Here is a 27,810-nt window from a genome sequence, read left to right as displayed (position 1 = left end):
TTATGTCTTCAAAAGCGATAACAGAACTTACTTTATTAGATTTAAACTGAGCCCATAGCCCTTTGAGCATATTTTGACTTTAACTCTAAATTCAGTTGTACTGTTGACTGGCCTTTGAGAGGGGGTGTTGTAGTACAAAGGGCATGGACTGCTGAACCAGACTGACCTAGATCAGAAACCCTGTCATGCCATTTGTCAGCTTTGGGATGTTGCCAAAATCATTTAACCTCCTGGGTCAGTTTTCTTATGCACAAAGCAGGAATACTTATTTCTAACACAGGGCTGTTGTAAATTTAAACGAAGTAAGTATCTACTGTGCTTGGAATTGTCAAACCCTCCATAAACTTTTGCCAAGTGAATTAATATTAAACAGGTCAGCAATATTTAATGTCAAATTAGACTTTGGACTCTAAAGATAACTTTTTCTGGTTTTGTTTTATTTTTAGGATTAAATCAATTTATTTTTGTTTAACTCTTTTGGGGTGGGCTGCCAAAACCTGGAATAAGTGATTAAAAAATATATTGTATTTATTTTATATATATATAGAGAGAGAGACATAGCAGGGGGAAGAGCAGAAAGAGAGGGAAGGGGAGGAGAGGGAGATTGATAAGGGGCACAATCCCAAGACCCTGAGATCAGGACCTAAGCTGAAAGCAACAGTCAGGTGCTTCACCGACTGAGCCACCCAAGCATCCTTAGAATAAATGATTTTTAAACAGGTTCAATTAAAAAAAATCAGAAAATGCAGATAATCCTTTTTATTTTCTTACACAACAAATTAATTTTCTCACAGTTTTGGAGCATGTTAAGTCCAAAATCAAGTTGTCTGCAGGTTTGGTTTCTTCTGAGGCCTGTCTCGGTTTGTAGATGGGCATCTGCTGCCTGTCTTTAACCCATCTTCCAAGTGTGCCTGTGTTCTAATCCCCTTTTCTTATAAGGACACCACTCATAGTGAATTAGGTCCCACATTAATGACTTCACTTTAACTTAATTACCTCTTTAACCCTGTTCCCAAGTACAGCCACATTCTGAGATACTGGGACTTCAATGCATGAATCTTGAGCAGATTAAATTTAGCAATACCCTTCTGCCCTACAACCTTGTTTTAGCAACGGCTTTCCCCCCCTTAAATAAGATTCTGTTGAGTTTTGGGGGTAGTAAAAGAATTAACTTATATTTTAATTATCAGAAAAAGTTCTGCTAAATAAGAACCCAGTGAGTAACTTCAGTCGGCCCTCCTCGCCTCCCTAAGCCTGGGGCGGGCAAGCAGACAGTCAGAGCCCAGTCGAAGGGAAGAACTTCGCAGTCAGTTGGAAAGGAACGGGGATCAGCAGGTGGCCCTTCCAAAAGGCGACAGTCCAACGCATTCTGGGTTTTTTAACTCCTACATCTTGGGGGTGACCATGTGACGTTCCTCTTTCCGATGACCGACGAGCCGACCCTGGACCAGGACTTCAGTTTACACAGCACTTTGACAGGCTTTGTCTCTCTTTAGCTTCCTGTCCCCAGCGTGAGACTGGTGGGGATTTGTCAGCGGCCAACTGTTTACTCTGCACACATTCCGAAGAGGAAAATGTGCCCCTGCCCCGGACTGTGACTCACTCCTGGGACAGTTACTCAGCGTCACCCCGCAGCCCTTGCGCTCCGCCCCCCACTAGGACCACCCCGCCCCCTGACGCATGCGCAGGTTGCGGAGCTCTTCCTGCGGAAAAGCAGCAGATACCCTGACGGCTGCGTCGTGCGTCCAGCGCGGGGAAAGGGCCTGGCCCGGCTTTACGCCACTTGTGTGCGACGGCGCCTGCGCCGTACACCATGCTGTCAGCCGGCCGGCGAGGTCTGGTCCTCCTCCGGCTGCGGCGCCCCGGGAGGTGGCTAGGGCTCGGAGCTTCTCCGTTCCTTCGGGGCCTTGAGCGAGAGCTCTTGGAGACAGCCGGGTCACTGTGTTGCGAATCCTGTCCTAGAGACGCACGAGACGGAGAGAGACGGCGCGAAGCGTCACGGAGGAAAGCCCCCAGCACAGAGCCTCCATCTCTCCCTCTGCGCGTCCGAGGCACTGGGATCAGATGTCTTTCCTCACTGGAGGTCCTCAGACTGCCGACGCCGCAAGAGGAGTCACCCTCTCGAGAGCGCGAAGACTCGAGCGGATACCAGGGCCAGCCCGGTCCCGTCCGCCAGGGTTCCGGGGGTCCCTTGCCCGCCTCCATGGCCCAGTCCGTGACTGGGGTAGAAGAGCTTCCTGGCTCCTCTTCCTGGCCAGCTTCCAGGGAGGGGCCCTTTCGCGCTGGGGAGCTGATCTTAGCTGAGACTGGGAAGAGAGAAACACAATTTAAAAAGTTATTTAGGTTGAGTAACGCCGGACACTTAAATAGTAGCTGGGGGAGAGTCCCATTCAGCGAGATCGTGGGAAAGTTTCCCGGCCAGATACTGACTACTTCTTCTGGCAAGCAGCTCATGCTGAAGAGGCCGGCATTGGAAGACTATGTATTACTGATGAAAAGAGGGCCTGCCATAACGTATCCTAAGGTAATGCGGTGGGAGTTAGGTGTGTATTGGTTCCAGAAAGAGCCCAGCTACAGTCCCGATTCATGTACTTAAAGCACATTTCAGAACGTTCAAAGTTTTTATTCTCAGATTAAAAACAAAAAACAATGGATGGGACTTATATATTTTATGATTGCGAATTTTAGGAGGAAACAGCCACCTTTTACTTTTATACTGGGAGTGTTGACTCTCATCTGTAAAATGAAAAGAATATTGACCTAATATATAGAGGTATGTGAGCTAATCAGGCACTTATGTTTGTTCCCCATAACCCTTAAGTTCAGGATTCGAAAATGTTCAACCCTTTGGTACCGTTATGGAGATATTTCAATCATCATTTAATTAAATAAAGTGTGTTACTAGGTGTATGTTTCATCAATGGTAGATATGTTACTGTGCTTTTCTCTTTAGGGAAAAAATAGAGTTTTCTATTAAAACATGTAACCTTAAACATTGAACATACAAGAAATATTCTTTATAATAAATTAACTGCCTAGTTTCTTGTTACAACTGCATACGAATCATCCATTGCTAGGTTTATTTCAGTTTTGAATCACAGTCACAGCCCTTGGGTAGAATATTCCTTTGTAACAATTCCTATCCCCAGATGAAGAGTCATTCATCATTTATTCAGCAAATAATTACCTATCTTCTATAATCAGGGTACTATTATAGGGGAGGTATGGTGATGAGCCCCAGTCCTTGTTCTCAACCTGGACGTTACATCCTAAAGGGGGTGACAGAGAACACACAAGTAAATGAAAGGGTGAGATAATTTCAGGTAGTGCTAAGTGCCATGAAGACAAATAGATTAACAATGACATGCTGGGTGACCTGGGGGAAGAGAATACTTTATGTCAGATGGTTAGAGAAGGTCTCAAAAGAGGTACGTTAGATAAGAAACCTTATATAAGGAAAACCCAGCCATGCAAAGATTTTGGAGCCCAGTGTTCTCACAAAGGGAATAGTGCAGAGATCCTATAATGGCTTGAGTGAGTTAGGTGAGGGGGAGAGAATTATGACGTGGTTATTCCATGTGCATTGGGTACCACTGGAATGTTCTAAGTAGGAATCCAATTTATGTTTTTTTTAAAAGATTTTTATTTATTTGACAGACAGTGATCACAAGTAGGCAGAGAGGCAGGCAGAGAGAGAGAGGGGGAAGCAGGCTCTCTGCTGAGCAGATCCCAGGACCCTGGGATCATGACCTGAGCCGAAGACAGAGGCTTTAACCCACTGAGCCACCCAGGTGCCCCTCCAATTTATGTTTTAAAATATCTACCAAGGGACTAAGAAAACCTTTTGAGGCTTTAGGCCGGGGGGGGGGGTACCATAAACTCTTGACAGAAACTGTCTTTTTCTTATTTTCTTTTTCCTCTTCTGACTGTTCAATCTAGCTACAAAAAAAAAAAAAGACTTTTGTAATTTCATCTTGCTTCCCCACATCTTTTTTCCTCCACTAGACAAAACTGAGAGAATAGTTATATTTTATAAAGTTATAAAGATGAATCTTTAGTGCACTTTCTGCCTTTCCATTTGTTACAGATAAAAGTCACAGTGCTCCATTCTGAGGAGGAATTTATGTATGTATGTATGCATGTATGTATGTATTTACTTATTTTAAAGATTTTCTTTATTTGAGAGAGCACAAGTGGAGAGGAGAGGGAGAAGCAGGCTCCCCGCTGAGCAAGGAGCCTGATGCGGGGGTTCTACCTGAGCTGGAGGTAGATGCTTAACTGACCACCTACATACCCTCTTCCATCCTAAAAAGGACTTTAAATACTGGATATTCTAGGTGTTGACTTCTCTTTTTATTTCCCAAGTGGTGGCTACAGGAAATTTGACTTCAACCTTTACAACTTTGAAATGCTTTTTAAGAGAGTACCTCATTAGGGGTGCTTGCATGGCTCAGTGGGTTAAAGCCTCTGTCTTCGGCTCAGGTCATGATCCCAGGGTCCTGGGATCAAGCCTGGCATCGGGCCTTCTGCTAAGTGGGGAGCCTGCTTCCTCCTCTCTTTGCCTGCCTCTCTGCCTACTTGTGATCTCTCTGTCAAATAAATCTTTAAAAAAAAGAGTACCTCAATTGACTTGAAAGCTGGTCTCTGTTTTAGAATTACATAGTTTTGTCTTAATAGTAAAAGTGGTCTGTGGAGTAATTTATTTATTTATTTTTTGGGGGGGAGTAATTTCAAATAAACTTTCTAACAGATACTTGTGAAATGTCAACATTTCACATTGGTCAGTATCAAGCACTTTTAGGTTTGGAGTAGAAATATAAATGGAAACATTCCCCAAATTTTATTTTTTATTTTCTTAAATTTTAAAATACTTATTTGTTTAATTTGAGAGAGGGAGCACACATGTGGGAAGGGCAGAGGAAGAGGGAGAAAATCTCAAGTAGACTCAGTGCTGAATGCAGACCCTGACATGGGGCTTGATCTCAGGAATCTGAGATCATGACCTGGGTGGGAAACCAAGAGTCAAGACAGTTACCTGATGGAAGCACCCAGACGTTCCCGCTCCCCAAATTTTTTATATTAATCTTTTCTGCTGATATGCATGATTGTGGCACTTACAGAAGAACAACGGGAGAGTAGAAGTTGTTGCAACTTAATGAAGCCTGAGTGCAGCCTACTTACTAAATCTTTCCACGGAGGGTTAGATTTATATTACTGAATTAATCAGGAAAGAGATTAGAATTCATGTTGAGGAAAAAATGGAAGTTTGAAAGGGTTGTTGTTACCGGAAGTCCACTCTGGAAAACAGCATGGAGGTTCCTCAAAAAGTTGAAAGTAGAGCTACCCTACAACCCAGCGATCGCACTACTGGGTATTTACCCTAAAGATCCAAGTGTAGCGATCCGAAGGGGCACCTACACCCAAATGTTTATAGCAGCAATGTCCACATTAGCCAAACTCGATGTCCATCACCCGATGAGTGGATAAAGATGATATGTGTGTGTGTGTGTATGTATATATATACACACATATATGTATATATATGCATATATATATAATGGAATATTATGCAGCCATCAAAAAACGAAATCTTGCCATTTGCAACAACATGGATGGAACTGGAGGGTTTATGCTAAGCGAAATAAGTCAGAGAAAGACAATTCTCATATCATCTCTCTGATATGAGGAATTCGAAAGGCAGGGTAGGGGGTCATGGGGGGAAGGGAGGGGAAAAAAATGAAACAAGATGGGACCAGGGAGGGAGAAAAACCACAGAAGACTCTTAATCTCAGGATTAAGGGGGTTGCTGGGAGGTGTAGTGGGGAGGGATAGGGTGGTTAGGTGATGGACATTGGGGAGGGTATGTGCTATGGTGAGTGCTGTGAAGCAAATAATACATTATATGTTAATAAATTTTTTTTTTTAATGCAGAAAACTCAATAGTAGAATGATAGTTTGTAACTTTGGAGGACTCTCCCAATAGCTTTAAATCCCTTTTGGGAAGAGGTAGGGAAGTGATTAAATGCTAACGTCTCCCCTCCCCAAGTTTTGAACTGAAATTGCTAGAATATATATAGTGAAATCCAGTCTAGAAAACTCATCCCATTGATACCATGTAACCTGAATAGCAGGAAGCAAAAGTTAAAGTGTGCTTAAGTTTTTATTTCATAATAGTTGGGTTCTTTATTTTATGTGATCCGAGAAAACAGAATCGCCTTCTGCAGGACATTCCACTGTTAAGACTACCCAAGCTGCTCCTACTTCTGTGTGAAATTGTACTCCCTCCCCACTCTGCCCCTAGCTAGGTGCCTGGTATGTGGGAGAGGTTATGTATGTCTGCAAGACTCAGCATTTGTGAATGAAACTTTTGGACTAATACGTCTTAAAAATTACGTGTCTGTGTATCATTTGGCCCAAGCCTTAGCCCTGCATTTCAGAAAATACATTTTGGCTTTTAATTGGACAACTTAACCTGTTGAACATTTTCTTATGCAACCAAGCCTATATTTAATATACAACTTTTTGTGACTCGACAGGATCCTAGAAATCTCCTCTTTAAGAATTTTCACAGCAGCTTTTCCCGGAGAAGGAAAACTAGTAAAAGCTTCCCAGATGTGCTGCTTATATATTAGCAATTTTCAAAGGTTCAGATAGGGGAGTGTTGAAATACATGCTAGTGTTTAAAATCTTCTGTATAACAGGTAGTATAGTGTTAATGATCAACAGCATGGTCTCTGTGAATTCAACATCCATTTTACTCCTGACTTGCCCACTTAAGTCCTGGCTGTGTGACTTTGGTAAAATTACTTAACGTCTTTGAGTTGTATTTGTAATGGGGATGATGATAGTTTTCTCATATTATTATCCTGATAAAATAGGTTTATGAAAGCAATTTGTATTCTTAAAGAAGCCTGGTTCATGGTAAAGCTTCAATAAATAGCCCTTATTATTATCATCCCTGATACTCCTGTTAACAATTCTTCAGTTACAGCGTTTGTGAAATAGGTCCTCTCTATCACTGGTATTCTAATGCTAAATGAGTTCATTTCCTTTCATACAGAGATTATGTAATACTTCCTAACTGGTCTTACTGTGTCTAATTTTTCTCTTCTTTAGTATATCCTGCATTTCTCTGTCAGGTTAATCTTCATAGAATGCCATGTATATTACCTTGGTGACAAGCCCCAGTTACTGACCAGGTCAAGTTCAAGTGCTTTAGCCTGGCATTCAGTTCTCTCCTTTTCTCTTCTTCTGAGATGAGGAAACTGTGTTTATTCAACCTCTGTTTTCTTTAATACCATTTCTACTTCGTGATTGTTTCCTTAAATTCTCTGTGTCTTTAAGTGAGGGCCTTCTGCTGATATCACTATTCTCTGGGCTTCTATTGCTACTTATTGTCTATAATTTTGGTATTATGCTGAAGTGCTCCTTTATTTGCTAATTGATTGCTGAATCTCTTATTTCGTCAAGTAAAATGTCAACTCTTGGGTAGGCTGGGCCAGATTTTAATACTCTTTTTCACTCCTTTCTTTTCCAGGTCTAACATAGTGTTTGATAAGAGTCTGTGCTTAGTACATATTTATTGGTCACTGAGTCACCCATACTATGTTTCAATCATAGGATATAAGTATGATACTGTTGATGATGGATATCCACCCAGGGGATACTGTTTTGGAAGCTGGCTCAGGCTCTGGTGGAATGAGCTTATTTTTATCCAAAGCAGGTAAGAGACCGAGAGAAATGAGCTGAATTTAGATGGGCAAAGAAAACATTCAATCTTTCATAATAACAGAAAATTAAATGGATAAAGATGTCTTAGAAAATATTCACATAACTGTGATGGAGAGCATTCTCCTTGAAACCAAATGCAGGCAACTGTTTTTCTTTCCACCTTGTATATTTCTTCTAGTCATTCTCTTTCTAACCCTCTCTCCATTTTTTGTGCTTTCTCTTGTGCCTTCCATGTGTTTTAAGGCTTCTTTTTTTTTTTTTAACTGAACTTTTTACTGGGACATAACATAGCTATAGTGCACAGATCCTAAGTGTGTAGACCTCAAAGAATTTTTAATATAGTGATCATACTCAAGTAGTTATCACCCAGATCAAAACAGGGACTGTTGATGCATCACAGAAATTTTCTCATGTCTCCTTTTAGTCATAATCGATTCTCCCTAAAGGTAACCACTGTTCTGCCTTTTACCATCATTGATGTGTTTTGCTTGCTTTGAACCTTCTATAAAAAGAATCATACAGTATGTACTCCCTGAATGTGGCTCCTTTCATCATTCTGTTTGTGAGTCAGCCATTGCGTGTAGCTGTAGTTCTTCCCTTTTAGTGGCTTTGTTTATAAAATAGCTACACCATTTTATAAACAAATCATAGCTTTTCCATTCTGTTCGATGGGCATTTGAGTTGAATATTATGAATAGTGCTGCTCTGAACATTCTTGTATTTGTCTTTTGGTTCATATGTGTACATGTTTTTTGTTAATAACAATTCCAGATGATTCAGTAGGAGAGAATATAAAATGTAGAGGGCGCTCAGCTGCAAAGTCTCTAAAAATTGTCAGTTGGTAAATGTATTGCCTGAGGGCAGCACCTCATCAAAAATCAAGAGGTATACAGTAAACATAAATATCTAATGGATTATTGCTCCCATTGACTGTTTAATTCCTCTGAGTGTCAGGATTGCTTTGGCTGCTCTGGCTGCCGGTGCAGTTGTTCTTCCTCAGTTAATGACGGACCACTGAACAGTGACCGCACTTTCTGTGGGTAGATTTTTTTTTTTAAACCATTCATGTTCTCTTTAGTGCATTCTTTTTTAAATAATAAACTTTGTTAGAGCTGTCATAGGTGCATGTGGGTAGCTTGTATAAAGAATAACGATAGAAATATACTGAATTAAACTTTTTGTTCTTTCACCTAATGGCATTACATACAAACATAATCCAGTCTCTGCTAGGTCAGGAAATCCATTCTGGCCTCCTCAAATCTTTTTTGATTCTTTTCTGTACATAGTTAAAGGCAGTCATTTCTTCACAATCGGTAACTGAATCCTAAATGCATTTGACAGACCGAATTTATAGAAATCTGTGAGAGAGGAGGAGTGCCCATATTTCTAACATCTACAGTGTCAGTGTCATGGCATGAATAATCCCAAACTATGAGCGATCAAGAAATTATTGCTATTTACCTTTGCGATGGATTTTTTTTCCTTCATAATTTTCCAATTATTTAGTGTATGCTATTGTTAACATTAAATTCTGTCCCTTGAGAACATGATGAATTGCAGCTGGAGTTATATTTCAAAAGACATTCTAGAATTTAAATTTTTCATTAGTAAACTGTAGACTTACTGATCTAGGACAACTTCTAAATGATATCAAATAACCTCAAATAGAGGTGGGTGGGAAATGAATCGCCTTTAATTAAAATGCATAGTCTTCTGCAGAAACTATTACTATGACAAACAGTTTAAAAGTTCTTCACACACACACAAAAGTACAAATATCTTTTAAATATATGAAATGCCTAATATCCATATTAACATCCATAACAAAAGAAATGAAAATAGAGCTACCCTACAACCCAGCGGTTGCACTACTGGGTATTTACCCTAAAGATACAAGTGTAGTGATCCGTAACATAGATTAGGGTTTGGATTAGGGCTAGGGTCTAGGTTTCGTCCACAACAAAAGAAATGTAAATTACAACTACAATGATAAAACTATATTCGGTTTTTAGATTGACACAGGTTAAAAGTTTGAAAAGTCTTTGCTGGAGAAAGTATGGAGAAATAGGCACTTTACTACATTGTTTGTAGAATATAAATTGGTATTATTTTTTTGGAGGATAATTTGGCAATTTCAAAATAAAAAAGTCACATACCTCTTGAGCTTATAATTTCATTTTGACGACTTTGTCTTTTCATGGATACAAAGGTTTAGGCAACAATTTTCATTGCAATGTTGTTTGTTAGTAGCATAAGACTAGAAACAAGCTGAATGTTCATCAGTAGATGACCAGTTAAATAAACTATGGTATAGCCATACAATGGAACATAATAGCTCTTAAAAGGAATGGAGTAGATTATTAATCACTGAAATAACACTGGTAAGTAGGAGGAAGTATAGGACAGTATATACAATACATGTATGTGTTTTTTTTATTTTTTTATTTTCAGCGTAACAGTATTCATTGTTTTTGCACCACACCCAGTGCTCCATGCAATACGTACCCTTTCTATTACCCACCACCTGCTTCCCCAACCTCCCACCCCCCGCCCCTTCAAAACCCTCAGGTTGTTTTTCAGAGTCCATAGTCTCTCATGGTTCATCTCCCCTTCCAATTTCTCTCAACTCCCTTCTCCTCTCCATCTCCCCATGTCCTCCATGTTTTTTGTTATGCTCCACAAATAAGTGAAACCATAATTACATGTATGTTTTAATGTGTGTTAAAAACAGGAAAGAACACTAGGTATCTTGCGAAGAGTAAATACCTGGTAATATGGTTCCTCTGAAGAGGAAAATTGGTTAAGGGTCTGGGATAGGATAGTTTTCTAAACCTTGAACTATTTGAATTATTTTTTTCACATCAATGTAATACCTTTGCAGAATATTTTTATATTCTTTTATGAAATGATACAATAGTGAAATATTATAAATTCTTTTTTTAAATTAAGTTGGATCACAAGGACGAGTCATAAGTTTTGAAGCACGAAAAGACCACCATGAATTGGCTAAGAGGAATTATAAAAACTGGTGTGATTCATGGAAAATGAGTCATGTAGATGAGTGGCCAGACAATGTGAATTTTATTCATAAGGATATTTCAAGAGCAACCGAAGACATAAAAACTTTAACATTTGATGCGGTAAGTTTTCTAAAGTGGGTCCTATGATATCTAATACTGACTATGTAGAAAACAAAGATCACACTTCTTTTGTGTGGAGAATGCTCTTCCTTTATTATTTGCCCCATTTCTATCTCTAGGAGTAGGAGGAATATTTTCCTTTAATATTATGGTACGATTTAGAGCAGAGAGATATGCTGAATCAGGTGCCAAAGCTGTTAGTAAGTGTGGGGTAATGACCAGATAGTAAGAGGAGTAGTGGAGCATCATGAACTGCAGCATTTCTAGGATAAAGGAATAATAATTTAGGAGCAGCTTTGGGAGCATATCCCAGTACCTGACATCATGTTGTGAGATTTGGGGGACTAAATAGCCCTCATTTGTGGGGGAACAGGCAAGAGGCATCTTTAGACAGTTAACATGAGGATGTAGATGAGTGTTCAATAAAGATACTGAGGTTGGAGGCATGCATTATGAGCATAGCTCCAGAAGGTGGAGTGGATGGATTTGTGAGGAGGAGGAACAGTGAGAGGTTGAGTTAGGGAGAAGAAATAGAGTAGTATGAAGATAAAAGGATAGATGATGAGGGAATATTTTAGGCTGACCAGTGATGGTAGTGATGTGGGACGTGGAGGTATTTAGTTGGCTTCACAGGTTCAGAATTCTAATGTAAGTTGCCTTATCCTTGATGATTCCATTATCATTTCATAGCTTGGCACTACAGACTGAGATCCAGGTTGTCTTTGCTTTTTTTAATTGGCTGTTGGAAAGTAGGATTACTTTAGGACATTTATGGGGAAACTAGTTGAAAAATGAAGTTCAAAGAGATTTTTTTTTTAATCAGGACTGGTTCCTATCTCTAATATTAATAAAGTCTGTAGTTTTGGTGACTCGGATTCCTGGATACAAAGACCACCGTTCTTTTTCCTCATCCTTGTTTGGCTTGCATATTACAGCTCAGTAAGGGCCAGAAAAGAGTAATTTCTTTTCATAGACCATCCATCAGAATGTTACAGTTACCTGGAAGGTTAATTGTCATCAGAAGTTTGCTTGATGATCATGAAACACAACAAAGGATTTTAATGATACCGTTGAAGCTTTGTAGAAACCTGTCGAACCATCCCTGATCTAAAAGAATATTCCTTACCAGATTTATTTGATGGACTGTCTTGAGTAATAGCGTCAGATGATTGCCAGTATGAGAAATTAGAGGAGGAGGAGCCATACTCCTACCATCCAAAATGATGATAAATTGAACAAATAAGGTGTTAAACCACAAAGACAAAGAACAAAAGGAGAAAAAATGGCTAATAAAATATTTTAAAATTTAAAAAGCCCAACCATCAGAAGAATGAATGGACAAATGGAATACTTTAAAAATAGTGTTATTTAACATAGTGAAATAAATGTACTATACCTACATCAGTATATCTCAAAGACATGGTGCTTAGTGAAAAAAAGCGTTATAAAAGAATATGTATGGAATGGCCGCACATATGTGAAATTTAAAACTATGCAAACAGGACAATGATTACCTGAGGAGAGAAAGGGAGAGAAGAGGAACTAAGTTTTGGCGTCCATTCAGTCTGGTTCACTCTTGGGCTCCCATAAAAGCCAAGATGATCTTGGATAAATTACTTAATCTTTCTGTGCCTCAGTCCCCTCACATATTAAACAGGAATGATAATAATAGTTCATATTTCATAGAGCTGTTAAGGATTAAATAAGACACTTCATAAAAAGTACATAGAACAGTACCTGGTGTATAGTAAGCATTAAAGAAATATTAGCTATGATTTTCATCATTATTATTTCTTTCCTTTTCTCTACCTATTTAGAATCTATTTTTCTCTCAAAGTTTAGATCAAAGACCACCTCTTTCATGGAATGTATTTTACTCATGTAACCGGGGGATTATCCTCATTTTCTGAATTAGTGAACCACTGTTTCTTGATTCAACAAACATTAAAGACCTGTTATGTGCCATGTACTATGCTAAGACAGAAGTGAATTATATATATTTATATATCTAAATATATATAAATATATTTATATATAAAGGAGCTTTCACTTAGAAAATAGACATATAAACAATTACTGGAAAGACTCTGAAGCATGGAACACCATGGCTGTAGAAATTGAGTATCATGAGATGAAACTGCAAATGCAGTCTTAAGGGGCTACATAATGAAGAACACTTATATGTATATTAAGTTAGGCATAGAGACATTTTCTTTTCTTTTTTTTTTTTTTCAAGATTTTTATTTATTTGACAAAGAGAGAGAACAAGTAAGCAGAGAGGCAGGCAGAGGGAGAGGGACAAGCAGACTCCCCGCTGAGCAGGGAGCCCGATGCAGGGCTCCATCCCAGGACCTTGGGATCATGACCTGAGCCGAAGGCAGCTGCTTAATCAACTGAGCCACCCAGGTGCCCCGAAACATTTTCTTATAGATAATGAGAACTACTGATGAGTTCCTAAGTGGAGGAGCAGAATGTCCAGATTCCTATTTTAAAGTAATTCATCAGGTGTAGAATACAGTGATTCAGCAATTCCATATATTGCTCAGTACTCATCAAGATAAGTATACTCTTTCATTTTAGAGTAATTCTGGTGGAAGAATAAGGCTGTGAGTCTATGTAGAGACCTGTTGTAATGTTACAACAAGATACAATGAGGTCCTGATTGAAGGCATTAGCAGCAGGATAAATTTGAGAAAAATTTAATAGATAGGTTTGTGGGGCTGAGTAATATTAATCCAAACAGAAACAACAAAATCCCACAGATTCTCAAAAGAGAATTCAAGGTAAAGAAAATGATGACTCCCAACAAGTTTCTGGTTTGAGCGACTGGATGGATGGAAGTATTAATGGAGAACAGAGTATTCAAGAGCTTTGGCAAGTTTCTTGGTTATGTGATTTTTGGTCCTTGTCATTAACATAAACTATAGCTGAAGAAGCCCATTTATGTTTATGCTGTTGACCCATTGATTCAGTCATTGAGATCTTTCCTTGAAATCTAATAGGCATTTTAACTTCCTGTCCAAACCTGAATTCTTGATTATTTCTGCCAAGCCTGCCCCTCCCATGGTCTTCACCATTTTCCTCATTAGAAAATGACATCTATGTTCTTTCAGTGGCTTAGCTAAAAACACTGGATTCATCCTGACTCCTCTTTCTCTGGTATCCTACAATCGATCCTAGTTCTAATTGGCTCTATCTTTTCAAAATATATACCCACTGGTTATCACATCTAGTGCTCTTTACTATTGCAAGTCACCATCATCCTTCCTTGCCTTCTCCTGGTCTTTTCTATGTGTAGATTTAAAAAATAAGTCAGAATGTACTTATGCCACTGAATGTTACACTCACAATTCATCTCTTACCATTTTCCCCCTTTTGTCTCCACTGCAGTGACAGTGGCCTTCTCAGACTCTCCAAGTATCCTACAGCCTCAGAACCTTTGTATTTGCTGTTCTGTCCATCTGGAGCATATTTCCTCCCTAAATTTCCATAGGGTAAGCTTAATCATTTTCTTCAGGTCTCTTCACTGACCAGTCTATGTATAAAATAGCACTCCCTTTCCATTACTCTCTATCCTTCATATCCTGCTTTATAATTCTATAGTTCTTCATGTCACTTGTCCTCCTCTGACTTATATATATATATTGGATTTTTATTCAATGTCTGTCCCTTTATTAGAATATATGTTCCCTTGAAACGAAATAGAATATAAGCTCCTGTTATATCCTTACTACTTAGCAAAATGCTTGGCACATGGAAGGTACTCAATAAATATTTGGTGAATGAATTAATAATGAATGATGACCCATTAATACTATTTGAAAAACACATAAATAATGGGATAATTTCTAGTTTAGTAAATATGTTGTGTCAACTACTCTTAGCTTTCTAGAGTTATCCATCAATAAAAGCCACTTTATTTTCTATTTTGACCATATTTATTTTTGTTTTAAATGAGTTTGTTTTTTAAATTTCATTTACTCATTGTATTCATTTGGCATCTTTTATGAGTACAACACTGTATTCTGCAGTTGGATGAAGAATAAAGAACTAAGGGTCAGGATTCTTGCATTTTAGAATCTCTAAAATTAATACTCATAACTTTCCTTTTGAACATAGAAATACATATTTGAGATAATGTGAATTTCTGTTGCCGAAAGCTGAACTAAAGCAGTAAAACTTATTTATATACATGTGCATTTGTATATATATGTATATATTAGATACAGCTGAAGAAAGATTCCTGTATTATTGATATTGCCAAGTACAAGACACACCATTATGATTTTCATGTAGTCAAGTACTGTGACATACTGTATAATAATAAGGATGCCTTTTTGAGAGCAGCAAAATGGCAGCAAATAATACTAGAGTTTAAAAAAATGAAGATTTTAACCAGGTAATTGCTTTCCAGAAGTGTATCATTTTACCAGTAAGAAAGAAGACCTGTACTTTAACCAAAACTTAGTCTGATATGCTTTCCCCCCTGACAGGTAGCTTTGGACATGTTGAATCCTCAAGTTGCTTTGCCTGTTTTATACCCAAATCTTAAACAGGGTGGTGTGTGTGCTGTATATCTAGCAAAGTGAGTAATGTGGCTATTCTTCTTTGTTTTGTGATGTTAAACACACTTTTGTTTTATCTCAAGTAGTTGACTATAATGTTCATTTTGTAACCGAATTAGGTATATATGTCATCTTGTAAAACTGTTATGAAATGATGTATGTCCCAATTAATATATATTGCTATTTAAATCACCCTTTACCTGAATGGTAAAATAAGATGCATATTTCTTACAAGTTAGAAAAAAAGTTATAAAAGTTTAATGTGAACAATAATGTTCAATCATAGTCTCTGTATTTTTTTACTTATTATTCTATGAAATTGCGTGTTATGTGCTCTAACTTGCATGTTTATATTTCCCCTTGGTTTAACAATAGCATTTAAATTTGGGTTAAGAGGTATAGTGAACTTAAAATAAGTATCAAGTTATTATTGTAATAGAAATTTAAAGTACTTTTTTTTCACTTTTCTAAAAGCATCACACAGGTTATTGAGCTTTTAGATGGAATTCGCATCTGTGAACTTGCTCTCTCATGTGAAAAGATAAGTGAAGTAATTGTTAGAGATTGGTTGGTTTGCCTTGCAAAACAGAAAAATGGAACTTTAGCTCAAAAAAGAGAACCTAAAATCAACACAGATTTACAATTACATTCTCAAAAGAAAATCAGAATTGAAGGTGAGATGTTTCAAGAGGATGACATTGGTGAGCTTCAATTTTATTTCATACATGTTTCTAATAATAAATGGAGAATAGGTTCCTGACTGTATTGACCAATGATTATAAAACTATTTCTCAGGGATTTATTCTTTTTCTGTAGAGAAATTGAAATGTATTTATTCTGTTAAAATCTCTAAGGGACAGAATAATGACTCTTCTTGCCTTTTATGTAAAACTCTGATACCTTTGAAGTATTGAACTTCTTATAGTATTAATATTTTTCTATCAAGGAGGTTGGCTTATGAAATACTTTAAATATATTAAAGGATATTTTAAATTTAGGGCAGTGATTATTACCGAAGGGAAAGAATTTAATAGGACCTGAAATGCAAATAGCTAATATTCCAAAAAGCAAGTTCCAAGATGCTACTGAAATTCCTCAAAGAGCTAAATTTAGGTCCTTGTTGTGTGTACACACTATATACGCCATGAACAAGTTTTCAAATATCCATTGATTGATGATATATAAGCTTATCCATTTGGTTATAAAACCATATATGTTTATCATTTAATCCTTGACAAATTGTTTCTGTAAGATAACTAGCAGAGTAGCTCCAAAACAAATGCTGAAAAAAAATGTCTGAGAGAAAAAACTTAAAGGGGCAGTAATTTGTATTTTAACAATTTTATGAACAAATTCTAAGATATTTTATATAGCTTATAATATATATTTTGTTCTACAACAGAAGAATCACATTCTGATTTTCCATACGGATCATTTCCCTATATTGCTAGACCTATACACTGGCAAACTGGTCATACAGGTGAGTGAGGTTTTCAAGCCATATTAAATGGTGTTTTCTTCTAATTTTGCAATGACCTTACTTTTTTCTCTCCTTAAATTAGCTTTTCTTGTCAAGCTGAGGAAGTTTAAACCACAACATAACTGAGTACCTCAGATGACAGCAAGTGATTTGAAGATGGAAAAGTATCAAAATAGAACTTTATATTGTGAATCACTACTTTCATAAGTTGGAATTGTTAGCTATCATTATGATTTGTATAACTTTTACATATAATTTTGAAAAACAACAGCTAAAGGAAGATGTGTAACATTTCAAAACTGTTTAAATGTCCCATTTTAACACTTGTCTTGTAGTTAGTTTGACATTTTGTGGTTAATGATTCCAAGTTGGTTTAGTTGAGCCATCTCATTCTTCACTTCCTGTAAACCACTCCATTGATTTGTCTTTCTTCATAAAATTAGTTTCCTTTTCTTTCTTTGATTGATGGTCATTGGCTACCAAAATAAAATATGCATTTTAAGATAAATTTTATGTATCTGTGTATTTTAAGTACATATTTTAATGGCTTGTATCTATCTTAAAAACCAAAGAAATCTGGGTTATAGTAAGTAATAGGAAGAAAACTGATAATGATATAACCATCTTAAAAATTATAAGGAAAGTTGTAACAATTCTTGAATCTCTTTTATCCTTCTCAGAATCAATTTAACTCATTTGAAAAAACATCAGAATTAATTAGGGGTTTATTATTCATATCAGTTATTTAGCATTTACCAGGAGCCCTACATTGTTTTAAGAACTTTATGAATTTTTTTCATTTAGTATGTATAGCTCATCTTTAAGGTTATCCATATTTTACAGATAAACAAAAACTTAGAGTGGTTAGGTTATTGTTTAAATATAGATGTTTTATAGGTTTTAAAGGGTAGTGCCTGGGTGGATAAATGCTGCTATTCCTGGGTTTATCCCTTAGGCTGGAGCTATTTAAAATAATATATATATTCTAAATAACATTTTACATATTTTCCATTATGTGGAAAATTTTAACGTAAAAGCTCTGACTTTTTAGACTGTAGTCTAAAAAAAAAGCCTAGACATTAAATAATCATACAAATATAAAACTAAAATTGTTATAAATGCTCCAAAGAAGTACAGAGTAATATTGTAGGGACTTTGCTCTGGTTAAGTAATTACCTGTGCAAGTGACAATTGAGCTGAAACCTGAATGGTAAGTACAAGTTAATTATAACTTGTAGGAAAATGAGTACAAAAGGGAAAGTACAAAATGAGTACAAATAGGGAAAATGAGTACAAAAAGGCAGCAATGCTGGGGTTGAGTAAAAGAGACCAGAAAAACAGGTAGGGGTCAGGCCATGCAGGATCTTTTAGACCTCTTAAGGAGTTTATTCATGCTAAGAAAAATAGAGTCTCATTGAACAATTAAGTGAAGTGAAGGGTAACATGTTTAGATGTGTTTTGAAAAAAAAATCACTCTGGTTGCATTTCAGGAACTGACTGAATCATAAGCAGAGTAGTCTTCTGGTGTCATATTTTTTTTTTTTTTATTTGACAGACAGAGATCACAAGTAGGCAGAGGGGCAGACAGAGAGAGAGAGAGAGGGAAGCAGGCTTCCCGCTGAGCAGAGAGCCCGATGCGGGGCTTGATCCCAGGACCCTGAGATCTTGACCTGAGCTGAAGGCAGAGGCTTAACCCACTGAGCCACCCAGGCGCCCCTGGTGTCATATTTCTTAATGGTAACTATATGAACAGTTATACAGTAATAATGACTTTACAGTTTTCATTACATTGCCAGATATCTAGAAGCTCTGAAGTACATTTTAAGTTCTGTCAAATACTTCCCTTTTGGGGTGCCCAAGTGGTACAGTTGGTTAAGTTTCTGCCTTTGCCTCAGGTCATGATCCAAGGGTCCTGGGATCAAGCCCCACGTGGGGCTCCCTACTCAGTGAGGAGCCTGCTTCTCCCTCTCATGCTCCCCCTGCCTGTCCTCTCCCTCCCTGTGTCAAGAGGGACAAGAGAAAGGAAGGAAGGAAGGAAGGAAAGAAGGAAGGACTTCCCTTTCTTCTGCCCTTCTAGTTAATCAGTAATAAAATTCTGTCCTTCATGTATTGTTTTGAATGCAAGCTGTAATTGTTCTACTTGGAGAAGGGACTGGGTTAAGAGCAAAGAAAAGTTGTACCTTCTACTCCTATTTCTTTTCCCTTTTTTTTTTTTTTTAAAGTAGGCTCCATGCTGGGCACTGGGCACTGGGCCCAACGTGAAGCCTGAACTCATGACCCTGAGATCAAGATCTGAGCTGAGATTGAGTCAGAAACTTAACCATCTGAGCACCCAGGTGCCCCATTCTATTCCTATTTCATGTAGAATTTTGTTCCTGTTTGGTACACTGTGCTCAATAGTTGTTGAACAAGTCTTTAGCAGTGTCCATTCTAATATTAAGCTAAATTGAAAATCAAACTATATAAGCAAATAAGCATTTATTTATATGGTTGTAGTTCAGCTTAAGCCCTTTCTCCATGTCTCCACTAGAACATTAAGCATGTTTGTAGTCTTACTTACGGGACAGATGAGGTTTTCTAAAGTTAGCCTTCTAAATTCACATTTGGCTGTCATCTATCATACTGTAAACTCCTCCAGATTTGTGACTGACTCAACTGTCTTCCTAGTACCTTCCAGAGTTTCTACCTTTTCCACTCAGTAAATGGTCAATAAAAGTGTGCTGATGGCTGTAAGCCCATACTTGATCATGTATTGTTTTATTTGTTGCTTTGGTTCTAGGGAGAGATTTAGGCACATAGCTCATGGACTATGGGAGAATTGGAAGTTTGAACTCTGTACTTCAGAGGCAGTAGGGACTCCTGAAGGTTCTACAGTCATGTAAAAGGAGGTATTTTTTTTTTTTAAGTTTGTAAGCAGCATCTGAGTATGTAAAGGAAGGGAAAAACAAGTGAATTAGAAATTTCACAGTAATACATAGTATACATTATGAGTTGATTGGTAGTAACATACAACTTTGAGGTGAGGAAAAGGCAGAGATGTAAAAAATATTGTGAAGGAATAACCAGATGTGTTGGTGATTCATTGGATGTAGAGAGAATGAAGCTATATATTTTCAAAGCTTTATCTGCTATTCAGAAGCCGTTTCCCTTCTTTGCTGGGCAAAGCAGGACTTAGTCAATCCTCAGCTCATATATTACTTCCTCTAAAAAGTCTTTTTTTTTTTTTTTTTAAAGATTTTATTTATTTATTTGACAGATAGATCACAAGTAGGGAGAGAGGCAGGCACAGAGAGAGAGAGGAGGAAGCAGGCTCCCTGCCAAGCAGAGAGCCCAATGTGGGGCTCGATCCCAGGACCCCGGGACCATGACCTGAGCCGAAGGCAGAGGCTTTAACCCACTGAGCCACCCAGGTGCCCCTCCTCTAAAAAGTCTTTAAGAAGTCTCTCATCCTACAAAATTAATTCTGGAATCTTTGTGTTCCTAAATGTTGATCATGTAATTAGCATTGCCCTGTTACATCATTAATTTATAAGCCCTCATTATGCCTTATTAAGTATTAGATTTTAAACCTGTATGACTACATCATTTGTAGTGATTGAAATAAATTAAGTTCAGAAAAGGATTTTTTTTTTTGAGGAAAAATTATTTGGTTTTAGATATATAACAGTTGCAATGTCCCATTCCTGCCTATGTGATCCAGGAATAAGATTTGGCATATGCTTTTTTTCCTTTGGCTTCACTCTAAAATCTGAGGCATGCTCTGCATATTCATGTTTCAGATTAATTTAAGTGTCATAAGGCTTAAAACAGCATAAGGTAAAGAGAAAATGTCATTTAGTGTAAAAATAGGCTATTTAGTCAGATAGAAATGGGTCCCATCTTGCTGGTTTTGTTGTTGCTGTTGTTTTACTTTACAACTGTGACTTTTCTGAGTTTGTCACTAAATTGTCACTAAAAAGTGTGTCATGATGCCACTTAAAGATTTCTTGAGCGGGGTGTTCAATGTTAAAGAGACTACCTTTATAATATGCCTGGTACATGATTGGTGATTGTGAGGTATATAAATTCATAAGGAATGCCTCATTTATCTCCCAACCTTGTCAAAGTGCCAACTGTTTTGTTCCTAATAAATGTCATAAGCATGTTTATGTAAAACTTGTTTTTTAAACATGTTCTGAGAGAAATTTTTAAAGGCAGAAAAACAGGTTTTTACCTAAAAAGCAAGAAGTTGCTTGTTTGTGTCTGAAGACAGAAGCACTGATAAACATCTACTGCTATATTTTAGCACAAAAGCCTGAAGTAGAGCATTGGCTCTTTGTGTCTTATAGAATGCTGAATTGAGTTTTCTGCAACTGCAAACCGTTAGGTGTTTCCAACCACCTCATATAGACTGAAGGAAGAAAATTTTGCTAGCAGAGGTCACTACTGGGAATCAGCAGCTGCTGAAGCAATAAGACTGACCACTGCTCCCGATAAGATTGTGTTACCCTTAAATGCCCTCATACCCCCAAAAAGCTCACTTCCAATTAAGCCTACTGAGGGAAAATGAATGTATATGTTTACTGGTCAAGGGTATGTACGCTCAATTATTTTTCTCTATTTTGTCTACCCTCTATCATCCTGAAACAAAAGCTTTACATTTAACTTTAATACTCTGAACAAAAGAAGATTGAGTAAATACTTGTTTCTTCCTGTACAGGATCTGTATATATCCTAAACCAGGGATAGGATGAAAGCACAGTTCCATTTATAACTCCCTTAAGTGTTCCACTTCTCATCCACAGTCCCTCAAAGTCATGCACTTTTTTTCAAAGCAAACTGACTGGCAGAGTTCCTTCTTCCCCGGGCACACTGTGCTTTCCTGTTGAGATACAAAGCCTAAAATATAGTGTTACTACTCTTGAAATCTACAGGCGCTAGTCTGAGTAAACCATAACTACTCATGTTCTGCTTTCTATAAATATCTGTTCAAAGTGAGCCTAGAATTTTCTCCCAATTCACTCCATACAATCTTTCATCAGGAACTTGGTTCTTAGTACTTTCACTGTCTCCTTAGTTCTTAGTAGTCTACTAAAAGACTTCTGTGGCAGCTTATTTTCACCACCAAAGGTGAAAAGATTTCATCAAAGGGGGCAGTAGAGCATAAAAGGAATTCAGGCTGTAGTCTAGAGTCAGACAGACCTGAGTTCAATTGTCGCTCCACCACTTTGGGCAAATGATTTAACCTCTCTAAGCCTCAGTCTCCTTATCTGCAAAGTAGAGATAATAGTATTTATCATAGGGTTGGCTGTGAACATTGAGATTATCAATGCAAAATGTTTAACACATTGCCTGGAACATTTTAAATATCTAGTAAATCTTACAAGAGTCAAAGAGTACAGGTAAAAGTTGCTGGGATAGAGGGGAAGGATGCTAAAAGGCAATTTTTATCTTATAATTTAGCCTATGGTATATCCTACTTACCTTCAGATACAAGTGAACCAATAAAAATTAAGCTTGGAGGTGTTGCAAGGGAAGAGACTGGACAGTCAGTCAAATTTGTTTAGTGATTACTAAGGCCAGGGAATGGAACAATGACTGAGATGTGATTCCTACCTTGAAGAGTCTTAAGAGTTTAGTTTCTCTTTTAATAAAACTTCAGTAGCCACTGTTAATCTCATAAGGATACAACAAAAATAAATATGTGATATTTTGAAGTAATACAGGTCTCATTATAGAATTTAGGAGGAACCATAAGAAATCTCAGTCTTATATCTTACATGGGTGAAAATCTAGAAGGGCTTTATAAGAAGTAAAAGGGATCACTGCTAGTAGAGTATTAATGAGAACTGAGAAGTGTCAGAAATACTCTACCTTTATAATTTGAATGAAAATTATGGTGTGATTGACTAAAAGTATTTCTAGTTCATATGGTTATTTTATAATTAAGGTACCATTGTTGTGCTCGCTTCGGCAGCACATATACTATAATTAAGGTACCATTGTTCAAAGTCAGTCATATAAATCCCAACAAAAATGAAATGTGCAAATATATTATGATACTTATACCATGTCACAATTAAAAGTCAGGTTTCCTAAGACTAATGACATGGGGGAAATGCTTTATGATAAAGTGAAAAAAAGCAAGCTTAGATGTAGTATGCTTCTAACTTTTTAAAAATAGAAGATAGAAAAGTGTATAGTATTACAGAACTATAATGATCAAAATAGGATGGTATTTGCATAAAACTGACCCACAGAGAAATGGAACAGTACAGAGAGCCCAGAAATAAACTCATACAAATATGGCTAATTAATTTATGACAAAAGAACCAAGAAGTGAGAACAGATAGTTTCTTCAATAAATGGTGTTTGGAAAACTGGATAGTCACATGCAAAAGAAATGAAGACCACTGCACAAAAGTGGTTATACCATGCACAAAAAAATCAACTCACAATAGATTAAAGACTTGAATGTAAGACCTGAAACCATCAAACTAGAACAAAATGGGAGACTTTCATCTTGCCAATGGCTTTTTGGACTTCACACTAAAAGCAAAGGTAACAAAGCAAAAATAAATAGCGGGATTACATCAAATTAAAAAGCTTCTGTACAGCAAAGAAGACCATCCACAAAAAGAAAAAGCAGCCTATGGATGGGAGAAAATATTTACAAGTCACATATCTGATAAGGGGTTCACGTCCAAAATATATAAAGAACTCCTACAACTCAAGAGGGGAAAAAAACCACAATTACAAAATGGGCAGAGCCAATGAATAGACATTTTTTTTTCCAAAGAAGACATATAAGCCAACAGTTACACAAAAAGGTGTTCAACATCACCAATTATCAGGGAAATGCAAATCAAAACCACAATGAGAGATCATTTCATACTTGTTAGAATCGTTATTATCAAAAAGATAAGAAATAACAAGTGTTGGTGAGGATTTGGAGAAAAGGGAACCCATGTACACTGTTGGTGGTAATATTAATTGCTACAGCCACTATGGAAAAACAGCACAGTTTCCTCAAAAAATTAAAATTAGAACTACTATATGATCCACCAATTCTACATCTAGGTATCTATCCTAAGAAAACAAAAATCACTGTCTCAAGAAGGTATCTGCACCCCCTTGTTTGTTGTAGCACTTGGCAATAGTCAAAACGTGGAACAACCTAAGTGTTCTCTGCTGATGAATGGATAAAGAAAAATGTGTGTGTATTTGTGCACGTGTGTGTGTGTGTGTAGACTATCATTCAGCCATATAATATTGGAATGGAATATCATTCATCCATAAAAAATAAGGAAGTCCTGCCATTTGTGACAACATGGATAACCTTGAGGGCATTATGCTAAGTGAAATACTTTAGACAGAAAAAAATGTGTGATCTCACTTATATGTGGAATCTAAAAACAAAGCAAAACAAAAAAATGAACTCACAGATACAGAGAACAGATGGGTGTTTTCCAGAGGTAGGGATACACAATGGGCAAAATGGATGAAGGTGGTCAAGAGATCCAAACTTCCAGTTATAAATCAATCTTGGGATACAATGAGCAACATGGTGACTATCGTTCACAACACTGTACTGCATATTTGAAGGTTACTAAGAGAGTATGTAAGTTCCCATCACAAAAAAAATAATTAAACTATGCGTGGTGATAGACTTTTAACTTATTGTGGTAATCATTTCACAGTATGTCAAATCATTACATTGTACACCTAAAACTAATACAATATTATATATCAATTATTCAATTTTAAAAAGTGTATAGCAGAAAACCCATACTTAATCACTGATAAAGCTGGTGAGATTACAAATAAATTTATTTTCTTTTTGAAACTTATATTGAATAAAATATTTCAAAGAAAATGATTCAGGCTCTTCAAATACTTAATACTTTAAAATACTTGAGACTCATGGTATATTAGGCTTCAATTAAAATCACAATAAAAATCTTTTAGTGTAGGTAAGCTACTACAAAAACAGATATGGACACAAGACAAAAAGAAACTGAAAAGGAGAAGACTATCAACACTAATTTAACTCATATTGTTCTAGTATATAAAATTATTATGTATCCCTGCCTGTAAGGACCGACCACAGGTCAATAAATAAGTTGGATTTGTTAATAACTTACATAAATCTAATTCTGACATAGTACTAAATCATACCTTGAGAATAGCTAGAAGCTCGAGAAGGATCGACTACTATGTCCATTGAAAAGGAGTTGTGTGATTCCTGAGTATGTTTCTCCATCACCTCTACTGTATCACTGGATGAAGATGATGAAGACAATCCCAGTCTAACATATCTTCCTTTTTTACCACAGAGTGAACAATCTACTGGTGTGGCACTAGGTCCCCTGGGCAGTTGAACTTCATCTCTGTTGTAGTTTCTAACAGCTCCACTGTGATGCACAGAGCGTTCCCGTTGCCATATATAATGGGTTGGAGCAATAGCCATAACCTATGATGGAAAGCTTTCTTTTAGAATTTTAGAAGACTTTGAAATTTGGTAAAATAAAATACAAAAATACCACTCACAGGCAGCTATCTTTAAAATTAGATCTAAAAACTTAAGTTACTTGATGTTAAAAAAAGAAGAAGAAGAAGAAGGCATCTCCAGATAAGACAGTTTTACCTAAAAGTGATTTCACTGCTAGGATCCTTAAGATAATACAAAGTACTTAAGTTATTTCAAATATTTCAACCTTCCAGGTTTCTCAGTTCTGAATATTCTAAGTTTGGGGTAGATAATACAGTTAGTCCAAAACAAGATGTAATTCTTAACTTTGGAATATACTTGGTTGGAAATAGCATTGTTAAGTTTTCTAACTATGTATGTTAGGCTAATCTTAATATGTTTGCAATTATGGCAAGGGAAATGGTGAATAAGAACATGGACAAGTTACTTAACCTCTCTGTTCCTCAGTTTCCTTATCTGTAATATGGAGAGAATAATAGAGTCTCCTTTAGAGGGTTTTGCAAGAATTAGATGAGGAATTCATTATAAAACACTTAATATTTGTTGCTACATGTTGGGCATTATTCTCCAAGGCTAGATAAAATACTGCCTTTTGAGTCAGGATGGACTTAGTTCCTTAACCTGGCTCTGCCACTTGCTAAGTTGTTGGCAGTATTGGGCAAGTTTCTTAACCTTTCTGAGGCTCAATTTCTTCATATTTAAAATGAGGATACTATCTGCCTCATAGGAGGGTTAGATATGTGTAAAATCCTTATCACATAGTAAGCAGCTGGCAAATGATCGTCATTTAAGGAGTCAAAGTAGGGAAACATACCTACATATTTTGACCACTTGGTGTCTAAAATTTCTAAGCAGAGTGTTAGAATGTTACTTCTAAGCAAAATTGTTCAGTTATAGTTATCAATGATCAAAGTAAATGAGAATTGTAGAATTTGTTAGTTAGGCAGTGCCTTATTAATGCCTAAACCAGTGATTTTCAACTTGTTTCAGGAGCTCTGGGTTTTCACGGACTGTATTAGGGGTCCCAGGATGTGCGATGGGAACACCAATCAAGCAGAGAACCTCAATTTAGGGATTGTGTATAAAATATCGCTTGGAAAGAAAGGAAGCTTTGTTGTTAAAAGTGAAAACCTTAAAACCCCCAGATTGAGACCAGTCCACTTAGAAAACAGGGTACTTGTGGCCTCCCCCAAATTAATGGCATAAAGAATGCTAGCTACGCTAATTTTTAAAGTGTATTTTAGGATTGAATTTATTTTATAATCCATTTCTTAAATCCTTCAAAAAGTTTCAACAAACATGTAATAAAGTAACATTTTTAAAAAAGTAGATGTAAAAATATTAATTCAACAGTATTTCCATAACAATATAAAACTAGGTTCAGAGCTACCTGAAGTGAGGAAGTAGAATATCAGAATTTCTTAAGCAGACTCCCCGCTGAGCAGGAACCCCCCCCCCCCCATGCCGGGCTCGATCACAGGACCTGAGGATCATGACCTGAGCTGAAGGAAGCTGCTTAACCAATTGAGCCACACAGGCGCCCCAGAATATCAGAATTTCTTATTCCTTCCATATTTATCTATTTCTTCCTCAACACTTGTACATCTATATTTCCCATTTTTGGAATGTCCTCTCCCTTTTGTCTTAGTATTGCTTTTCCTTCAACGCTGAACATAAGTCCCACCTTATCTAAAACTCCAGTTTTTAGATTGTACTGTTTTATTGCTAATGCTACATTAGGACTTTTAGCATGTGTCTAGTACTCAGATATACCTTTTTATGAATGTAACCAAGCTACTGAAAGCCTTCTGGGCAGGACTAGTCTCATACACCTATCAAATAAATGCCTTCCACACAATATTATGTAGTTATTGTATATTTCTTATTGACAGATGAAAATAATTAAGAATTAGAAGCCACTGACATTATAAACTTCCAACAACATAATTTTTTAAAGAATCCTATAGCAAATTCTAGTGAGAAGAGCAGAGAAAAATAGGAAGCAAAGGGCACAAAATAGGTTTAGCAAACCGTTCTTTGTATAACAAACTAGGTATCATTCTCTCTGCATGCTAACCCAGCCAGAAAAATGCATGCACACATACTTGTATACTTTAAAATGTTTGCACGTATTTTATACATACAAATATTAGAATATTATTGTGATAACAGCAAATTGCCAGGAAAACTGTAAGAGGGTCGAGAAAGCAGGATTTTGGTCTTAAGTTTATTAGTTCTATGACCTTGGGCAAATTACATAATCTGGGCTCCAGGTATCTTTTGTATAATGAGAAAACAGGTCCTCAAATTCTGTGATTTATGAAAGTAACTTCTTGAAGCATTACTAGCACTTGAGCTACTAGAAATGTTACCCTAGTTTTTACTTTACTCTTCTGTCATTCTTAGTGATTTTTTTTTTTTTTT

The 27,810-nt window shown here is 36.8% G+C and overlaps 2 protein-coding genes across 3 annotated transcripts in view; one reads left to right on the top strand and one right to left on the bottom strand.

Moving 5' to 3' along the window:
* The first annotated feature begins 867 nt into the window (after window positions 1–867).
* Window positions 868–17,424, top strand: TRMT61B (tRNA methyltransferase 61B). The gene is made up of 7 exons (XM_045979450.1): window positions 868–2,524; window positions 7,621–7,723; window positions 10,681–10,871; window positions 15,365–15,456; window positions 15,911–16,137; window positions 16,839–16,916; window positions 16,999–17,424. Exons 1-7 carry the CDS (start codon window positions 1,814–1,816, stop codon window positions 17,040–17,042), a joined length of 1,446 nt encoding a protein of 481 aa, XP_045835406.1. The 5' UTR covers window positions 868–1,813; the 3' UTR covers window positions 17,043–17,424.
* The window catches only part of SPDYA (speedy/RINGO cell cycle regulator family member A), a 35,353-nt gene continuing 24,807 nt past the window's right edge, over window positions 17,265–27,810 (bottom strand). For both annotated transcript variants that reach the window (XM_045979455.1, XM_045979454.1), the window contains 2 exons: window positions 25,074–25,368; window positions 17,265–17,392 (listed from right to left, as the gene is read on the bottom strand). In XM_045979455.1, coding sequence (XP_045835411.1) covers window positions 17,304–17,392; window positions 25,074–25,368 — 384 coding nt within the window. In that variant the 3' untranslated portion in view covers window positions 17,265–17,303. The remainder of the gene's footprint in view (window positions 17,393–25,073; window positions 25,369–27,810) is intronic.

Source organism: Meles meles, chromosome 15, assembly GCF_922984935.1.
Source record: "Meles meles chromosome 15, mMelMel3.1 paternal haplotype, whole genome shotgun sequence".
Lineage (NCBI taxonomy): Eukaryota > Metazoa > Chordata > Mammalia > Carnivora > Mustelidae > Meles > Meles meles.
The sequence above is the reverse complement of the archived record's forward strand: the minus strand, read 5'-3'. Positions and strand labels throughout refer to the sequence as shown.

Bases quoted from the DNA above. Each gene is read 5' to 3' on its own strand.
- TRMT61B (XM_045979450.1), top strand. From the start codon at position 1,814: ATGCTGTCAGCCGGCCGGCGAGGTCTGGTCCTCCTCCGGCTGCGGCGC. The intron at 10,872-15,364 runs GTAAGTTTTCTA...CCCCCCTGACAG, and splicing joins AAACTTTAACATTTGATGCG to GTAGCTTTGGACATGTTGAA. The intron at 15,457-15,910 runs GTGAGTAATGTG...CTTTTCTAAAAG, and splicing joins TGTGCTGTATATCTAGCAAA to CATCACACAGGTTATTGAGC.